This window comes from Mobula hypostoma, chromosome 4 (genome assembly GCF_963921235.1).
Source record: "Mobula hypostoma chromosome 4, sMobHyp1.1, whole genome shotgun sequence".
Classification (NCBI taxonomy): domain Eukaryota; kingdom Metazoa; phylum Chordata; class Chondrichthyes; order Myliobatiformes; family Myliobatidae; genus Mobula; species Mobula hypostoma.
Genome location: NC_086100.1, coordinates 126,438,002 through 126,454,138, shown reverse-complemented (window position 1 = coordinate 126,454,138; position 16,137 = coordinate 126,438,002). Strand labels below are relative to the sequence as shown.

Here is a 16,137-nt window from a genome sequence, read left to right as displayed (position 1 = left end):
ATGGTCCAGCTTGCTTATAGGTGATGTTGATCAGAATCAGAGTTTCTGAGCAGTTGGTGCACCAGGATGCAACAGATTGATTTTTGGAATGTGATGTATGTCATATGAGGAAAGGTGAAGCAGGCTTGGGCTGTAGTACTGTTTCTTGAATTTACAAGAAGGAGAGGTGATCTAATTGAAAGTTTGGGACTTGACAGTGTGGTTTCAGATCTGACAATTTCCCTGGCTGAGGTGTATAGTACTAAGGGAAAATATAAGGTCAGGCATTCTGAGTGTGGTGAACTTTTTGACTTCTTTATCTAGAAGAACTCTGGAGGCTCAGTCACAGAGTATTTTCAAAAAGAAGATTAAGTTTTTGGATATAGGGAAGAAAGGTATATTGGGTTAATGCAGGAAAGTGACATCGAGGTTAAAATCAGTTGCGATCTTGGTGGACCAAATGACCCATTCTTGCTTCTATTCCTTATGATTTCTTTAATGCATTGATATAGTATAAGTAGTATGGAAAATAGGCTACAGCATTCTGCTTCTTCATAAAAATGAATTTTGGATGAGGATAAGTACACAGAGTAAAACTTAATGTATGATTGAAGTAAATTAATGATTGTCAGTTTTTGTTCTTGTATTTGTTCTACATCAAACTCTTGACTATCATGTACTATCTGAACATAATGAATTTCCATTCGTGGCCTTATTAATGTATGTAAGTTTAGACCAAAACAAAGAGCAACTTATGGGATGTATAAACCTTAATGGATTTAAGGTGATAAAGGGTAGTTGATATGTATAATGAGACATGATGATGTAAGGCACAAGTGAAATTTAGGTGGTACCTTGCTGTGATTTGAACTCTTAGAGTGAGACTACTGATATATGAGCGGTGATTGATAAGTTCATGGCCTAAGGTAGAAGGAGTCAATTTTAGAAAGCCTAGCACATTTATTTTTCAACATAGTCCCCTCCTACATTTACACACTTAGTCCAGCGGTCGTGGAGCATACGGATCCCTGCTTTGTAGAAGTTGGCGTCTTGGACCTCCAGAAGTGGTCCACAGCAGGGGTGATTGATAAGTTCGTGGCCTAAGGTGGAAGGAGAGGAGTTATACAGCTCTGGTTACATGCACGTGCAGTTAATGCAGAAAGTTTGAAGTTAATAACTCATCTTCTTCTACCTTAGGCCACAAACTTATCAATCACCCCCCTTAGGCCACAAACTTATCAATCACCCCTGCTGTGGACCACTTCTACAAAGAAGGGATCCGTATGCTTCACGGCCGCTGGACTAAGTGTGTAAATGTAGGAGGGGACTACGTTGAAAAATAAATGTGCTAGGTTTTCTAAAATTGACTCCTTCTACCTTAGACCACAAACTTATCAGTTACCCCTCATAATATTATTTGTAAGGTTCATTGAAGTGCATGTTGTGAAGCAGTTGGAATGAATGCTGAATGTCTGGTTGGTTGCCAAGTTTGGTGCACTAGCAGGATGACTTCTGTTATTATTTAATTGTTTACTTTAGTTACATTACTCAATTAATTCTCCTAACAAACATGAAGGATGTTGAAATTGTACTCCACCATTCTTCATGTTACTACTTGGATCTAAACCAATATCTTGAAATAGAAGGTTAAAGCTCCACCAGGGTCCTCCACCCAGTTTGTAACTTGAGAAAGGAAGAAAATTAAAATAATGAGAATGTAAAACTGTTTTGTTTGGCTAATTTGACATACGAAAGGTTAATAATTCTAACACTATTGTGCTTTTACTTGCTCTTTGTGTTTTTATTTTCTTTAGAACTCTATCAATTCTGTAACAGCTGGTATTTCTCTAATAAGAGATCCTGACCGTTTGCTGCAAGATATGGATATTAATCGTCTTCGAGCTGCTGTGTTCAGAGATGTTGTAAGTTTTGCATTTGTGGTTTGTATTTAGTTCTATTTTGCCTATTCATTTTATGGAACAAGTGCGCTGATAGGAGTTGGCTGCTTGTTTTAATATATTTCTTTCATCACTCATTAAAGGCTAAATCTTGCAAGTTCAATGGGAAGTTGTTGTAATTGTGGTGGCCATCTTAATCTTTCAGTGGAATGTCCTTTTAGCTCCCCTTCCCATTCCCACCCAACCAATATGCTCTTGGCGTTCTTCACTACTTCAGTGAGACCAAACACAAGCTTGATGAACAGCACAGCTACTGCCCAACAAGGTTGGCATTCAATTTTCCAGTTTCAAGTAACCCACAGTCCTGCTGTCCCACCAAGATTCTCTATACCATTGTTCACCTTTTCCATTCCCATGCTCAGTATTAGCTGATTTCATCTCCCCAGCAGTTTCTATCTGCCCATCACCAACATGCCTATCCACCTATTCTGTGGTCTATCCATCCTATCCCCTCTCTTGCCCCCCCCATTTTTTCCAAATACCTAGTTATTAATTTTTCCTTATCTGTTTCCATTTATAACCAGCAGCCTTTGTCTCTAATCTTCATTCTCTCCCCCCCCCCCCCATTCCAGTACCTGGATCCATCTGCCCATTATTTCCCACCTCTCCTTGTTCCACCTATCACTTACCAGTTCCCAGCTCACCCATCTGTTTTGCCTATCTCAGTCCCTTTGCAGAATCACAACCCAAAACAGTAAATTGCAAATTCTTTTTTTTTACTTTAATCTACAGAAATATCCTTTTGCATTTGTTTCTGATATGTTTTTTTGACTGTAAGACATAGGAGCAGAATTAGGCCATTCAGCCCATCGAGTCTTCTCTGCCGGTCCATTGCAGTTGATTTATTATGCTTCTCAAACTCATTCTCTTGCCTTCTCCCTGTAACCTTTGATGCCCTTATTAATCAACAATCTGTTAAACTCTGCTTTAAATATGCTCAATGATTTGGCTTCCACCTGTCTGTGGTATTGGAAAATAACTAATATTTATTTGGGCATATTCTTTAGATCCAGTCACATAATGGGGAAAAACACATTTATTTTATATCTATAACTATGGCAAAATGTCACAAGGTTCTTCAGAGGAGTTTGATATTGAGGCAGATAAAGAAGGAAGATGATCAAAATTCTGATATAGACAAATTAGCTTGACTTAATGGAGGAATGAGCAACCAGTTGACGCAAGAAAAATAGAGGTTGGAAAGTTCAGGATGGGAATTGCAGAGTTTGAGACTTTTGGAAGCTGAAGATATGACAAGTAACAAATGCTCCTTAATAGCTACCTTTAACCATACGGTCCAAATGTTTCAGTTCTTGTAGATCAGAATTATGGGAATTTTGGTAATTAAATGATAAGAAGTACCATTTCAAGAACTTCCTTGCATGCATTATCAATCATGGAAGTCTTGAAGTTGATGAAGTTATTTTCAGAAGTCATTTGATAAGGTGTCACAGATGAGGCTGCTTAACAAGATGAAATTCTATGGCATTACAGGAAAGATACTGGCATGGATAGTGGAATGGCTGTCAGGCAGGAGGTAGCGAGTGGGAATAAAAGGGGCCTTTTCTGGATGGCTGTGGGTGACTAATGGTGTTCTCAGCGGTCAGTATTGGGACCACTGCTTTTCACATTGTTTATCAGTAATTTAGATAATGGAATTGATGGCTTTGTGGCAGAGTTTGCGGTTATTACAAAGGACTTGGACAAATTAGAAGAATGGGCAAAAAGAGACAGATGTACACAGTGTTGGGAAAAGTATGATAATACATTTTGGTAAAAGGAACAACAGTGCGGACTATTATCTAAATGGGGAGAAGGTTCAAACATCAGAGGTGCAGAGGGACTTGGAAGTCCTTGTGCAAGACTCCCAGAGGGTTAATTTACAGGTTGAGTCTGTGCAATGTTGGCAATTATTTCAAGGGGAATAGAATATAAAAGCAAAGAGATAATGCTGAGACTTTATAAGACACTAATCAGGCTGCACTTGCAGTTTTGGGCCCCATATCTCAGAAAGGATGTGTTGTCATTGGAGAGCCCAGAGGACATCCACGAGAATGATTCTGGTAATGAAGGAGTTAACATATGAGGAGTGTTTGGCAGCTTTGGGCCTGCACTCACTGGAATTTAGAAAAATGGGGGTGGGGGGAATTTCATTGAAATCTTCTGAATGTTGAAAGGACCAGATAGGGTAGATGTGGAGAGGATGTTTTCTCTGGTAGGGTTATCCAGAACTAGAGGGCACAGCCTCAAGACTGAGAGGTGACCCTTTAGAACAGAGGTAAGGAGGACATTTTTTTAGCCAGAGAGTAGTAAATCTGTGGAATACTCTTCCACAGACTGCGGTGGAAGCCAAATCCATGGGTCTATCTAAGGTGGAAGTTGAACGTTTCCTGACTGGTGGGAGATCAAAGGATATGGTGAGAAGCAGGTGTATGGGGTTGAGTGGGATCAGGGATCAGCCATGATAGAATAGCAGAGCAGAATTGATGGACTGAATGGCCTAATTCTGCTCCTATGTTTTATGGTCTTAACACGTAAAATTGTACATGTCTGTTGTGCCTTGCTGACATTCATTAATATGTCATGGATCTTGTACTGGGTTAGATCTGGTACATAATCTGTTTTAATGCAGATGTAAGACAAAGGGGATACTTAAGAGGTTTATTTGAAAGCTTTTAATGTACTTTAAAGCATATTTTAGTGTATTCATTTTGATAGAGAATTAAGTATCTTTGAGCTTTGAAAGCACCTGTTAGAGAGATTTTGGAGGCTGAGCTTCTTTGTGTCTTTTGGGCTCCCCCAGTTGGATGTTTAGAGGTTTTAGCTCTGTACTCCAAGCCATATTAGGTGTGTATAGGGGATCACTGGTGACTGACCAGTGTAATAGGTTTTGAGTCAACATCTCCTTGTGGTGTGCTGTTGTTTTGTTCAATAACATTCCTGCCTTCAGACATTTTGCTATATTAAGGGTCTTTTCTTGTGATTGTAATAGTGTTAATGAATGTAATTCAATTATTTTGCATTTGAGGTATTTAAGAAATAGCATTGCTTATCCAATATTGCTTTTAATTTTGTGTAATTTGCTGAGTAATTTCTTTTCCGCTTTGTATTGAAGTGACTTAAGCAAAATTATGCTGTATATAAATTGTTCTTTTTATAGGAGGACAGCAAGCAGGCTCAGTTTCTTGCCTTGGCTGTGGTTTACTTCATCTCTGTACTGATGGTATCAAAGTATCGAGAAATTCTGGAACCTCAAAAGGAAAGAAGGGTATCTCGTTGTCAGTCTGTCAGAAGTACTGACAACGTAAATGGGGCTACCTCAAGCGCAGGTTAGATTTGTTGCTTTCCTAAATTCGGGATAATTTCAAGCTGTTAGCTGTTTGTCATATTTCACAGTTTGGTATTTGCACATTTGGCAGATCAAGCAGGCTTCAGAATCACAGAAGCAACTTCACCAATTTTCTTGCTCATAGATGCAAACAAGCAGATGGAAGGTTCCCCAAAGTGTGTGCATTTATAGATTTTACTTGAGTATTTCTGCTTGAGAGACCACTCCTGCAGATCCATGCTGTAAACTGTGAGGGTTTCTCTGATTCTGTTGCATGGGAGTTGGAATGAGTGGAAAAGCTGGGTAAACTGGCACACTTTTATCAATTTCAAGTAATTTGAGGAAAACACTTAGTTACTGTAACATTTTTGCTAATGCTGAGATCCCCCTTCTTAACTTCTATGGATCGTGAACAAGTGCAAGTGAGTCCTTTTAAGTTGATAAAATCTGTTCTAATCACCATATCATGGCTAGCCAGATTTACTTCAGTTCAATTCATTGAGTGTTTAAAAGCTGGTTCATTTGAAGAATAAGACTAACTGTATTTAAATTAAAGGTTTTCAATAAAAGAATACTGTTACCAGATTTGTACTCCAAATATTTTATCTGTAAACTGTATACTTTGTAGATGTTACTTAGACCTTAAATTTAGGGAAACAGTCCTTAAATTAATCAAAGTAACAATTATACAACAATTCAACCACGTACAAGCTGAATTTTAAATCCTTAACGTTTGCAATCAAATTGGTGGTATTTAGCTGTGAGAAGAATGCAAGTATAATTGAACTATAAGTCTGAATTTCACTACTTAAAAGATCATGCTGATTTTGGTACTATACTGAAAACACAGGACCGAAAGAAAGTAATGGGGTCAACAGCTTGGAAAATTATGGATAAAGAAAAAGAGAAGGAGAATGCAGGAGATGTTACAGAAATCACCAGAATAAAGCCAGAGTTTAGAAAGGGATAAGAATTTAACCTCAAGCAGCATGGAGACAAAATTGAAAAGAAGAGTGGTGAATACAGAGTTGAAGTTGTTATATTTGAATGCACACAGTATACAAAAGAAGGTAGCATAAACATGAGAAAATCTGCAGATGCTAGAAATCTTGAGCAAAACACATAAAATATTGGAGGAACTCAAGTACTTGAACAAATGCTGGAGAAAGCCTTCCCCCTCACTTGGTCTCATCTAGCACCTGCCACCCAGTACTTCTTCCCTCCCACCCCTCCTTATTCTGGCTTCGGCCCCCTTAATTTCCAGTACTGATGAAGACATCTTAGATTGAAACATCAACAAAACCTACCTTCCCCTTCACCTGGACTCATCTATCACTTTACCATCTTGTCCTCCTTCACCTCCCCAACCCTTCTTCTTGTGGCTTCTTAACCCTTCCTTTTCAGACCAAAGTGCTGACAAAACCTTATCACTTGTTAAAAATACTCTTCCCTTCTCTTAGTTCCTCCATCTGTGTAGCATCTGTTCTCAAGGTTAGGCTTTCCATTCTAGAATATTTGAGATGTCCTCTTTTAATTTATTGTATCTGGTCCATCCACCTCTATGTAGTTGAGACTCAACGCATATTGTGGGACAGCTTTGTTGAGTATCTTCACTCTACTGCAAAAAGCAGGATTTCCCAGTGACCACTCATTTCAATTTATTTTACCATTCCATGATGAGGCCAAAGCTCTGGTTGGAGGAGCAACACCTCATAGTCTGGATTGCCTCCAATGCGATGACGTGAACATTGATTTCTTCTGTTTCTGATGATCTCTCCTCCCTCCCACTTCTCTTTCCTATTCCCCATCCTGGTAACCCTCTCACCCCTTCGTAGCGAAGTTTGCAGGTGACACAAAGTTAGCTGGAGGCGCAGGTAGAATTGAGAAAGCAGCCAGCCTGCAGGAGGACTTGAACAAATTAGGAAAGTGGGCAAAAGTGGCAGATGGAATACAGTGTAGGGAAGTGTATGGAAAGGCACTTTGGTAGAATGAATAAAGGCACGGGCTATTTTCTAACTGGAGAGCAATTAGAGAAATCAAAGGTGTAAAGGGACTTAGGAGACCTGATGCAGGCTTCCCTGAGGGTTAACTGGTTGAGACAGTAGTAAGGAAGGCAAATACAACGTTAACCTTCAGTTCAAGTGGACTAGAATATAAAAGCAAGAATGTAGTGCCGAGGTTTACAAGGCATTTCTCACAATACCCTAAATGTGGTCTGACTGGTTTTGGGCTGTATATCTTAAGAAAGGATGTACAGTACTGAAGAGAGTCCAGAGGAGGTTTATGAGATTGATCCTGGAAATGAAAGGGTGAATGCATGAGAGGCATTTGATGGCTTTGGGTCAGTACTCACTGAGTTAGAAGAATGGCGGGGGGCGGGGTGGTGGAGAGAACTTCATTGAAATCTATTGAATATTGAAAGGCCTAAATAGAGTGGATATGAGATTATTTCCAATAGCGGGGTGGTCTACGACCAGAGGGCACAGCCTTAGAATAGAAGAATGTCCCTTGAGTAGGAATTTCTTCAGTCAAAGGGTGGTGAATCTATGGAATTCATTGCAACAGAAAGCTACGGAAGCCAAAGCGTTGGGTATGTTTAAAGCAGAAAGTGATAGGTTCTTGATTTAATGTGAGCACCAGAGGTTACAGGGAGAAGGCAGACAAATGGGGAAAATGAATCAGCCATGATTAAATAACAGCAGACTTGATGGGCCAAATGGTTGAAATCTGCTCTGGTCTTATGAAGAGTTGATTTTGATTTCCTTAGGGGGAGTGTTCCATCTTTTCCTACCAAATGGACCATTTTATCACTGAAATCAGTGAATTTGGTAGCAAGAACCTGAGGACCCATGAGATGGTCTTCATGCTATTTGGTGCTCAATTAGAAATTCATCGTGCAACTTGGAGTTTGTTATTCCATACAAAAGCGCTTGGATATAATTGGTTGAGGGAACTAGAGATAGGTTTTGGGAATGTTGTGGGGTAGGTAATGTGTTTGATAATTCTGGTTTAAAAAAAGGATTAATCCTCTTCATGAGGGTGAACTTGTCTCTAATGCAAGCAGCTTTAAGCTTAACTGGACCACTCACTGCCGGGTGTTTTCTTCTACCATGTTGTTGCTATTGGGAGAGCTAGTAGTGTACAATTCTCTTTTGAAATGCAAGTTGTTTTAAACTAGCAGTGATACAATAGACTATGAAACTTGGCTCTGCTTAGTTAGTAATCTGAGTCACTGTTATGAATATTTCTGTATTGCGAAAATGCAGTTAGTTTGACCATCCTCTAGCACTGCCTGTCAATGGGGGTTGTCAGTGCATACAGATTAAATTTGGGTCATATTACAATTTATAGCCATTTTTATGTTAACTTTGAAATTTATTTTTTTTAGATGCCAAAGATTCATTAGGTTTGTCTGCTCCAGCAGCAAATGCTGATGCATCCGATGCACCAATTCGAAGGGACTCTGGTATTGGAGAAGAACAGATTTTAAATACGATTTCCAATTTAGGAGCTAGTAAACCTGAGACCGTCAGCACTGGTCCAGATGCAATGAGTGAACTTCTGTCAACTCTGTCTTCAGAGGTTAAGAAGTCACATTCACAAGAAACTAAAGGTGAAAATGGAAGTAATTCTGAAAATAAAAGTACCTCTACTGTGTCAACTGCATCCCAAGGGAAAAATGTCAACGTGAAGGAAATCCTAAGAAGCCTGGTGAATACACCAACAGATAATATTGAAGTAGATATGGCACTAATAGGACCATCGTTTTTAGGAGTTACTGGGGATACACCAGGAGAGCAATCTGTCCAGTTCCGTTCTTTTGACAGGTAAATATGGTGATGAAACTTTCTGTGATTTTTATTTGCTTTCAAATTAAATGTTATTGCATACAGTTCATAAATGTTATCTTAAACTTTACCTCTTATCAATGGACAAAGCATCTCCAGAAACCTTAACTTAGCAAAGTAATTACATTACTGTAGTACTGGATTGTTGCCTTACAATGGAAGTATAAAGCATTTCAAAGGTTTTTAATGACTGTTTCTTTGGGGAAAAAATTCAAACGTCAGAGGTTACTTGTATCCAGAAACTAAGTTCCCAGGAATACCAGGGTCATCAAATCATCTGTACCAATATCTGTCAACCAAAAAAAAATGTCACTATTATTGATACAGATAATTATTGCTTGAAATATGTTGTCTAAAATTGATATCTAAAGCTTCTGAAATTTGCCTTATTCACTAAATACTCCACTTAGGATGTAAATTAATGATGTAGGAACGAATGAGGTTAAGTACATGTGGCAACCTTTCCCTTTCCTGATTCCCACACTCCTGACAATTTATTATGAGCAGCCAACATCTTGTGAATTGCCCCAAATTACTCAGTGATTTACATTTGAAATTGCTATTAATCTTTCTTTGGGGTCAGTTGCTTGAGAAACAAATGCTTAAAGATAGGACTGCTGTACAATGGCTTAATGTGTGTTTCTGCTGGCTTTCTACTTGGAAAGCACTTAGTGATTAAATGATTGTTTTGACCATGCTCAGAACCAACAAACAAGAGAAAATCTGCAGATACTGGAAATCCGAGCAACACTAAAGACTGAAATGTTGACTGCACTTTTTTCCATAGATGCTGCCTGGCCTGCTGAGTTCCTTAAGCATTTTGTGTGTGTTTCTGTAGAACCAAAAGGCTAGTTAATTTCTTTTTAAACTAATTTATGATTCCACTTGAGATTGTCAGTATGATTTGTTACCCATTCTGTCCTTCATGGTGTGTGGATCTACTAATATGCAAGTAACCAGCAAGTAATCATGCAATCCAGATGTAATGAATAAAAAAAAAACAAATCTGAACATGGGCACATTTAATACATGGAATATATCCCAACGGCAATAAGATTAGATCTCCACATTTCCCAGTATTGGTGTTAAACTTCTCATGTTAATGTACTGAACTAAGTTTAAACATTTAAATTTTAGTGTTTCTAGTTGTTAGTTTAATTCTCCATGATACTCCCACTCTGACATTTCTGACCGTATCTCCTTAAATCTTCTAACAAAGGCAACACAAGCTCAAAAAATGGTGTTTAAGCATGTCACAGCACTCGACACACAAAACTAAAGTTTAAGGTAACTTTATTATCAAAGTACAGGTGTCCCCTGCTTTTCAAATGTTCGCTTTACAAAACCTCACTGTTACGAAATACCTATATTAGTTACCTGTTTTCAGTAACAAGGTGTTTTCACTGTTACGAGAAAAGGCAGCGCGCAAAAAAAAAAAGCAGCACGCGCCCCGAACAGCCACTCCTCCCCCGGATTCGGAACTGCATTCTCGCCGGCATTGCTTAAACACATGCCTGTGAGCAGCCGTTAGCAAGATGAGTTCTAAAGTATCGGAAAAGCCTAAAAGAGCTCATAAGGGTGTTACACTTAGCGTAAAACTAGACATAATTAAGCATTTTGATCATGGTGAACGAAGTAAGGACAAAGTGAGTTTGGCTTGTGGAAGTTGAGGAAGATGATGTTGAAGAGGTTTTGGCCTCCCATGACCAAGAACCGATAGATAAAGAGCTGATGCAATTGGAAGAGGAAAGGATAACAATCGAAACCGAGTGCAGTAGTGAACGGACCGAAAGTGAAGTCGTCCAGGAACTGAACGTGAAGCAACTGCGTGAGATTTTCGCTGCAATGATTGCAAAAAAGTACGACTTTAATTTTGAAAGGGTACGTCAGCTCAGGGCATATTTGCAAGATGGTTTACAAAGAACTGTATGATAGAAAAATGCGCGGGGCTAGCAGTCAAGCATACTGTCGTTTTTCAAGCCTTCCACATCAGCCACAGCAGACGACGAACCTCGATCTTCAACATTGAGGCAGGTAGACATAGAAGAAGATGACCTGCCTGCCCTGATCGACGATGAGATGATACCCCAGTGTCCCACCACCCCAGTGGTCCCAACTTCTGGGCCGCGGACAGATACCGATTCGCAGAGAATGCAGCGGTAGCCAGGACACACCCAGCACATCTTTAAGAAAAAAGCCAAAATAAACAAGCTAATTAATTAGGTGCTGCCTGGCACATAAATGTCAGCCCAGATCAGAGGCGACGCAATCGGCTCTGATCTGGGCCGACATTTACGTGCCGGGCGGCACCTAATCAATTAGCTTGTTTATTTTGTTTTTTTTCTTAAAGATGTGCTGGGTGCGTCCCGGCCACTGCTGTACCACTGCATGCTTCGTGGATCGGTATGGGTTCGCTGCCCGGAGGGTGGGGACCACTGCACCACCCCAACCTCTGATGACTCAGCTTAAATCCTCCCTGGAGAGGGGAGAAGATGGCGCGATGGTAGCGCCATCACTTTCTGCCGAGAGCGCTTGCGTTGTGATTCTGCCAACAGCGCTTGCGTGAGATTTTCGCTACGGAGAACAGTGCAGGCAATGGTTGTAGAGAAGTATTTCTACTTTATATAGGATGTGTATTTATCATATCATTCCTGCTTTTACTATATGTTACTGTTATTTTAGGTTTTATGTGTTGTTTGGTATGATTTGGTAGGTTATTTTTGGGTCTGCAAACACTCACAAATTTTTCCCATATAAATAAATGGTAATTGCTTCTTCGCTTTCCGACATTCCAGCTTACGAACCGTTTCATAGGAACGCTCTACCTTCGGATGGCGGGGAAAACCTGTACATATATGTCATCAAATACCACCTTGAGTTTCAATTTCTTGCAGACATTCTCAGGAAAACAAACACAATGGAATCAATCAAAAACTGCTCACAAAGAGTAACAAGCAGCCAATGTGCAAATACAACAATAATAAATAAATAAACGGTCCCAAGAAAATAAATTATAGAGTTGGTGATAAAACATGAAATGTCAACTCCTACGATTTGGATCTGCTCCAATTTGCCTACCGGAGAAACAGTTCCACAGCAGATGCCATCTTATTGGCTCTTTACTCAACCCTGGAACATCTGGATAGCAAAAATGCATACATCAGGATGCTCTTTATTGACTACAGCACAGCATTCAATACCATCATCCTCTCAAAATTGCTAAGGTTCAAGACCTTTGCCTGAATACATTATTGTGCAAATGGATCCTCAATTTGCTCATTTGTAGACCCCAGTCAGTTTGGATTGGCAACAAGATCTCTTCCACGATCTCTTAGTACAGCTGCACCACAAAGCCGTGAGCTTAGCCCTCTGCTCTACTTGCTTTACTGTGTGCGTAGAACAGCTCCAAAGCCATATTCAAGTTTGCTGTCGACACCATTGTTGTAGGCTGAGTCAAAGGTGGAGATGAATCAGCATATAGGAGGGAGATTGAAATTCTAGCTGAGTGGTGCCATTACCACAACCTCTTACTCATTGTTAGCAAGACCAAGAATCTGATTATGGACTTCTGGAGGAGGAAACCAGAGGTCCATGAGCCAGTCCTCATCGGCAGATCAGAGGTAGAGAGGGTCAGCAACTTTAAATTCCTCAGTGTTGTTGCAACTTTAAATTCCTCATTGTTACAGGGAAGCAGTATCTATCATCAGGGACCCCCACCATCCAAGTCATACTGTCTTCTAACTGCTGCCATCGGGAAGAAGGTGCAGGAGATTTAGAAACATAGAAAACCTACAACACAATACAGGTCCTTTGGCCCACAAATCTGTGCCGAACATGTCCTTACCTTAGAAATTACCTTGGGCTACCCATAGCCCTCTATTTTTCTAAGCTCTATGTACCTGCCCATGGACTCAAACCAGCAGGTTTGGGAAGTTAGTACCCCTCAGCTATCAGGCTTTTGAACCAAAGGGGATAGCGTTACTCAACTTCAGTTGCCCCATCATTGAAATATACCACAACCAATAGACTCTGAAGGTCCCTTCATCTCATGTTATTGATACCTATTGTTTATTTATTATTATTATTTCTTTCTTTTTGTAATTGCACAGTTTGTCTTTTGCACACTTGTTGAATGCCCAAGCTGGTGCAGTCTTTCATTGATACTGTTGTGGGTTTTATTCTATTATGGAATTATTTAGTATGCCCACAAGAAAATGAATCTCATGGTTGTATATGGTGACATATATGTTCTGATAATAAATTAATTTTAAACTTTTTTCAGTGATCAGTTCAGTGTTGTGAGAGAAGTTGCCTGCGCTAGCTCAGGTACCAGTGGCTCGAGGGTAACTGTTCCTTAACCTAGTCATTTATGACTTAAAGACTCCTGTACCTCCTTCTTGATAGTAGCAGCAAAAAGACAGCATGTAATTCAGCAATTTCAGATAACCAGCTCATCTGTGATTTCCAGTTTCTGTCAAAACTGGTTAGTTCTGATGTAGTCATTAATTTGTCATGTGTTTTTTTGTCTTTCCCCAGGTATTATATGACCTGATGTGTATTTTCTGAATTTTCTTTCATGTTTCTAGCAACAACTGTATAGTTTCTTGAAGTTGCAGCGTTGATGTTTTTCATTCATTCATCTCCTAATGCAGACACATGAAATGCAAAAAAACCCGACTCCAAAGTCCCACCTGAACTGATATAATTATCATCCAAATTCTGTTCATTTCCACCTTGTGTTCTCTCCATCTTCACCGCAACATGGTTTTGAGAAAGTTTAGAAACAAGCAAACAGTTGCAGACATTTGTTAACTCAGCCCAGTCTATCACACAAGTCATTTTATTCCCTCCAATTTACTCTGTATTTCCCACTGTTAACATTATAAGGACTCTGGTCATTCTCATATCTTCTTCTTTTTTGCAGAAATTACAAAAGCCCAAGCTCATGAATTAGCAGACTCAAGGGCAGTTTCTGTCCTACTGTTGTTAGACTCCTGATCAGATCTTTTGTACGTTAAAAGATGAACTCTTGAACTTTTGATCTCCTTGTTTACTACTTTGTGGCCCTTGTACTTTGTACCTTTGAACTGCACTGTCCCTGTAACTGCATCACCATATTCTGCATTCTGTTTTCTTTTTACTATTTTAATGCAATTACATATGGACAGCATGCAAAACAAAATATGGTGCCATGGTAGTGTTGCGATTATTGTGACACTTTTACAGCTTGGGGCATTCTGGAGTTAAATTTCGGCACTGTTCTGTTGGGAGTCTTTCATTGATACTTTTGTGGGTTTTATTCTATTATGGAATTATTTAGTATGCCCACAAGAAAATGGGCATACGTGACCCTGTTTCTTCTCACAGTCCAAACATGTACGCAATTCACTAAGTTCCAAAAAGGTTCTTGTGGAGGCAAAGAGGTTTTTGGAGGGTAATAAATGCGACTCCACTAATTAAGGCAGAAGAGGGGAAATAGTTTTAAAATTTTTCATGTCAATTTCCTATGAGAAATCTGAAATTTAAATGAAGTGCTGGAAATACCTCATAGGAGGGCACTGGGAAAAAATAGAATTAACATTTGAGGTTGACAACTCTCTGTCAGAATTGGGAAAGAGAAAGGAAGTTTGATTTAAGCTGCAGAGGGGATGAGCAAGAGCTGAATGGAATAAAAGACATATGTGATAGGGTGAGGACGCAGTTGTGGAAATGGTTTGATGGGGTAATGTAGAATTCAGATAAAGGAATGTATGAAGATATTATGAAGCTGTATGATTTCTCCCTCCAGCTGTACTAATGAAGAAAAACTGAGATAATATCACTGATGAATAACTTGCCGTGGAGGCTGAAGCCATGATACAGACTGAAAATGCAACTTATTCCTTTCTGTAACTGCCTTGAAACTTGCAGCGTTATGCTCACAACACCAATTTCTCCTGTTGCTGCTTCAACCACTTATGTGGCTGAATTCCTTAGGATAGGTCCTGTTACCCCCTCTGAGTTGATCAATCTACATGCTGGCTCAGCAAACATTACTGGATAAACGGTAAAACCTCCATTCCCATGATGGCTGCTAGATTAAAGTGGTGCCAGATAATATTTGGGAAATTTAATTCCTCTACTCCTTTAACTCCCCAATCTGTTGAACATTTCCAGCATTTTGTTTTAAACTTTACTTCAAATATCCAGCATCTTCAGTTCCTTTGCTTTTCAGAGTCGTGTTTGAAGTTGGTGAATGTGAATTTAGATAGACCGATATCTATTTTAGCAAGTCTTTCAATTGCAAAAATAAGAGAAATGTGTATAATGCTGGGTAACTGGCAAGAAATAGCCATTCTAGTTTGAAAGCATACCTGAAGGCATCAGCCAGAGGCTTATTGGTAATTGTGTCTTGGACTTGACTATTTAATAATAATGAGCTACGGTTTCCAGATGGATCAATGTGGCTTATTGATTAAGACCTTAGGAAACTTGTTTGACTGTGATTAGTTTCCAGAAATGGGAAACAGGAGGAAAATCAAGGGGCACAAACCTATGTCAGAAAGGGTTTACAGTATTTTTTTTTTGGATCTTGAGATCACAGCTGCTTTTGTTGTATATTTTCCTAAAATAAAGCTCTTCCTCTCCCCCCCCCCGCAAACTGTCTGTTGATGTGACTGTGCAAGATATTGATGCCTGTTTCAAGCAAAGATGTTGTCTGCTTGGGGATCACTCACTTTGAATTTGATAGCCAATAAATTTTAGCGAGGCATCCCACGTGAATTATCACAATCCAGAACTTAGAGGTTCTACTAATCCGTCATGCAAGACAGAAATGAAGAATATCAGTTTTCCCTTCATTCGCTAGTTTCTGAAAGTCTTTTTGGGATCACATCTGGGCAATGGTATTTATTGAAAAGCTGCTAGTTTATGTATCTTCAGGTCATAATAAGGAAAACGTCTGGGGGTTTGGATTCTTATGCTGGTAAATTACCATTCCCTGCATGCAACACCATGATTTATGTCTATACTATCAGTTTGTGGT

At 39.4% G+C, this 16,137-nt stretch overlaps 1 protein-coding gene across 2 annotated transcripts in view; it reads left to right on the top strand.

The window, feature by feature from the left end:
- The window catches only part of lrba (LPS-responsive vesicle trafficking, beach and anchor containing), an 849,775-nt gene that overhangs the window by 183,753 nt on the left and 649,885 nt on the right, over positions 1-16,137 (top strand). For both annotated transcript variants that reach the window (XM_063046460.1, XM_063046459.1), the window contains exons 27-29: positions 1,794-1,901; positions 5,098-5,266; positions 8,654-9,092. In XM_063046460.1, coding sequence (XP_062902530.1) covers positions 1,794-1,901; positions 5,098-5,266; positions 8,654-9,092 — 716 coding nt within the window. The remainder of the gene's footprint in view (positions 1-1,793; positions 1,902-5,097; positions 5,267-8,653; positions 9,093-16,137) is intronic.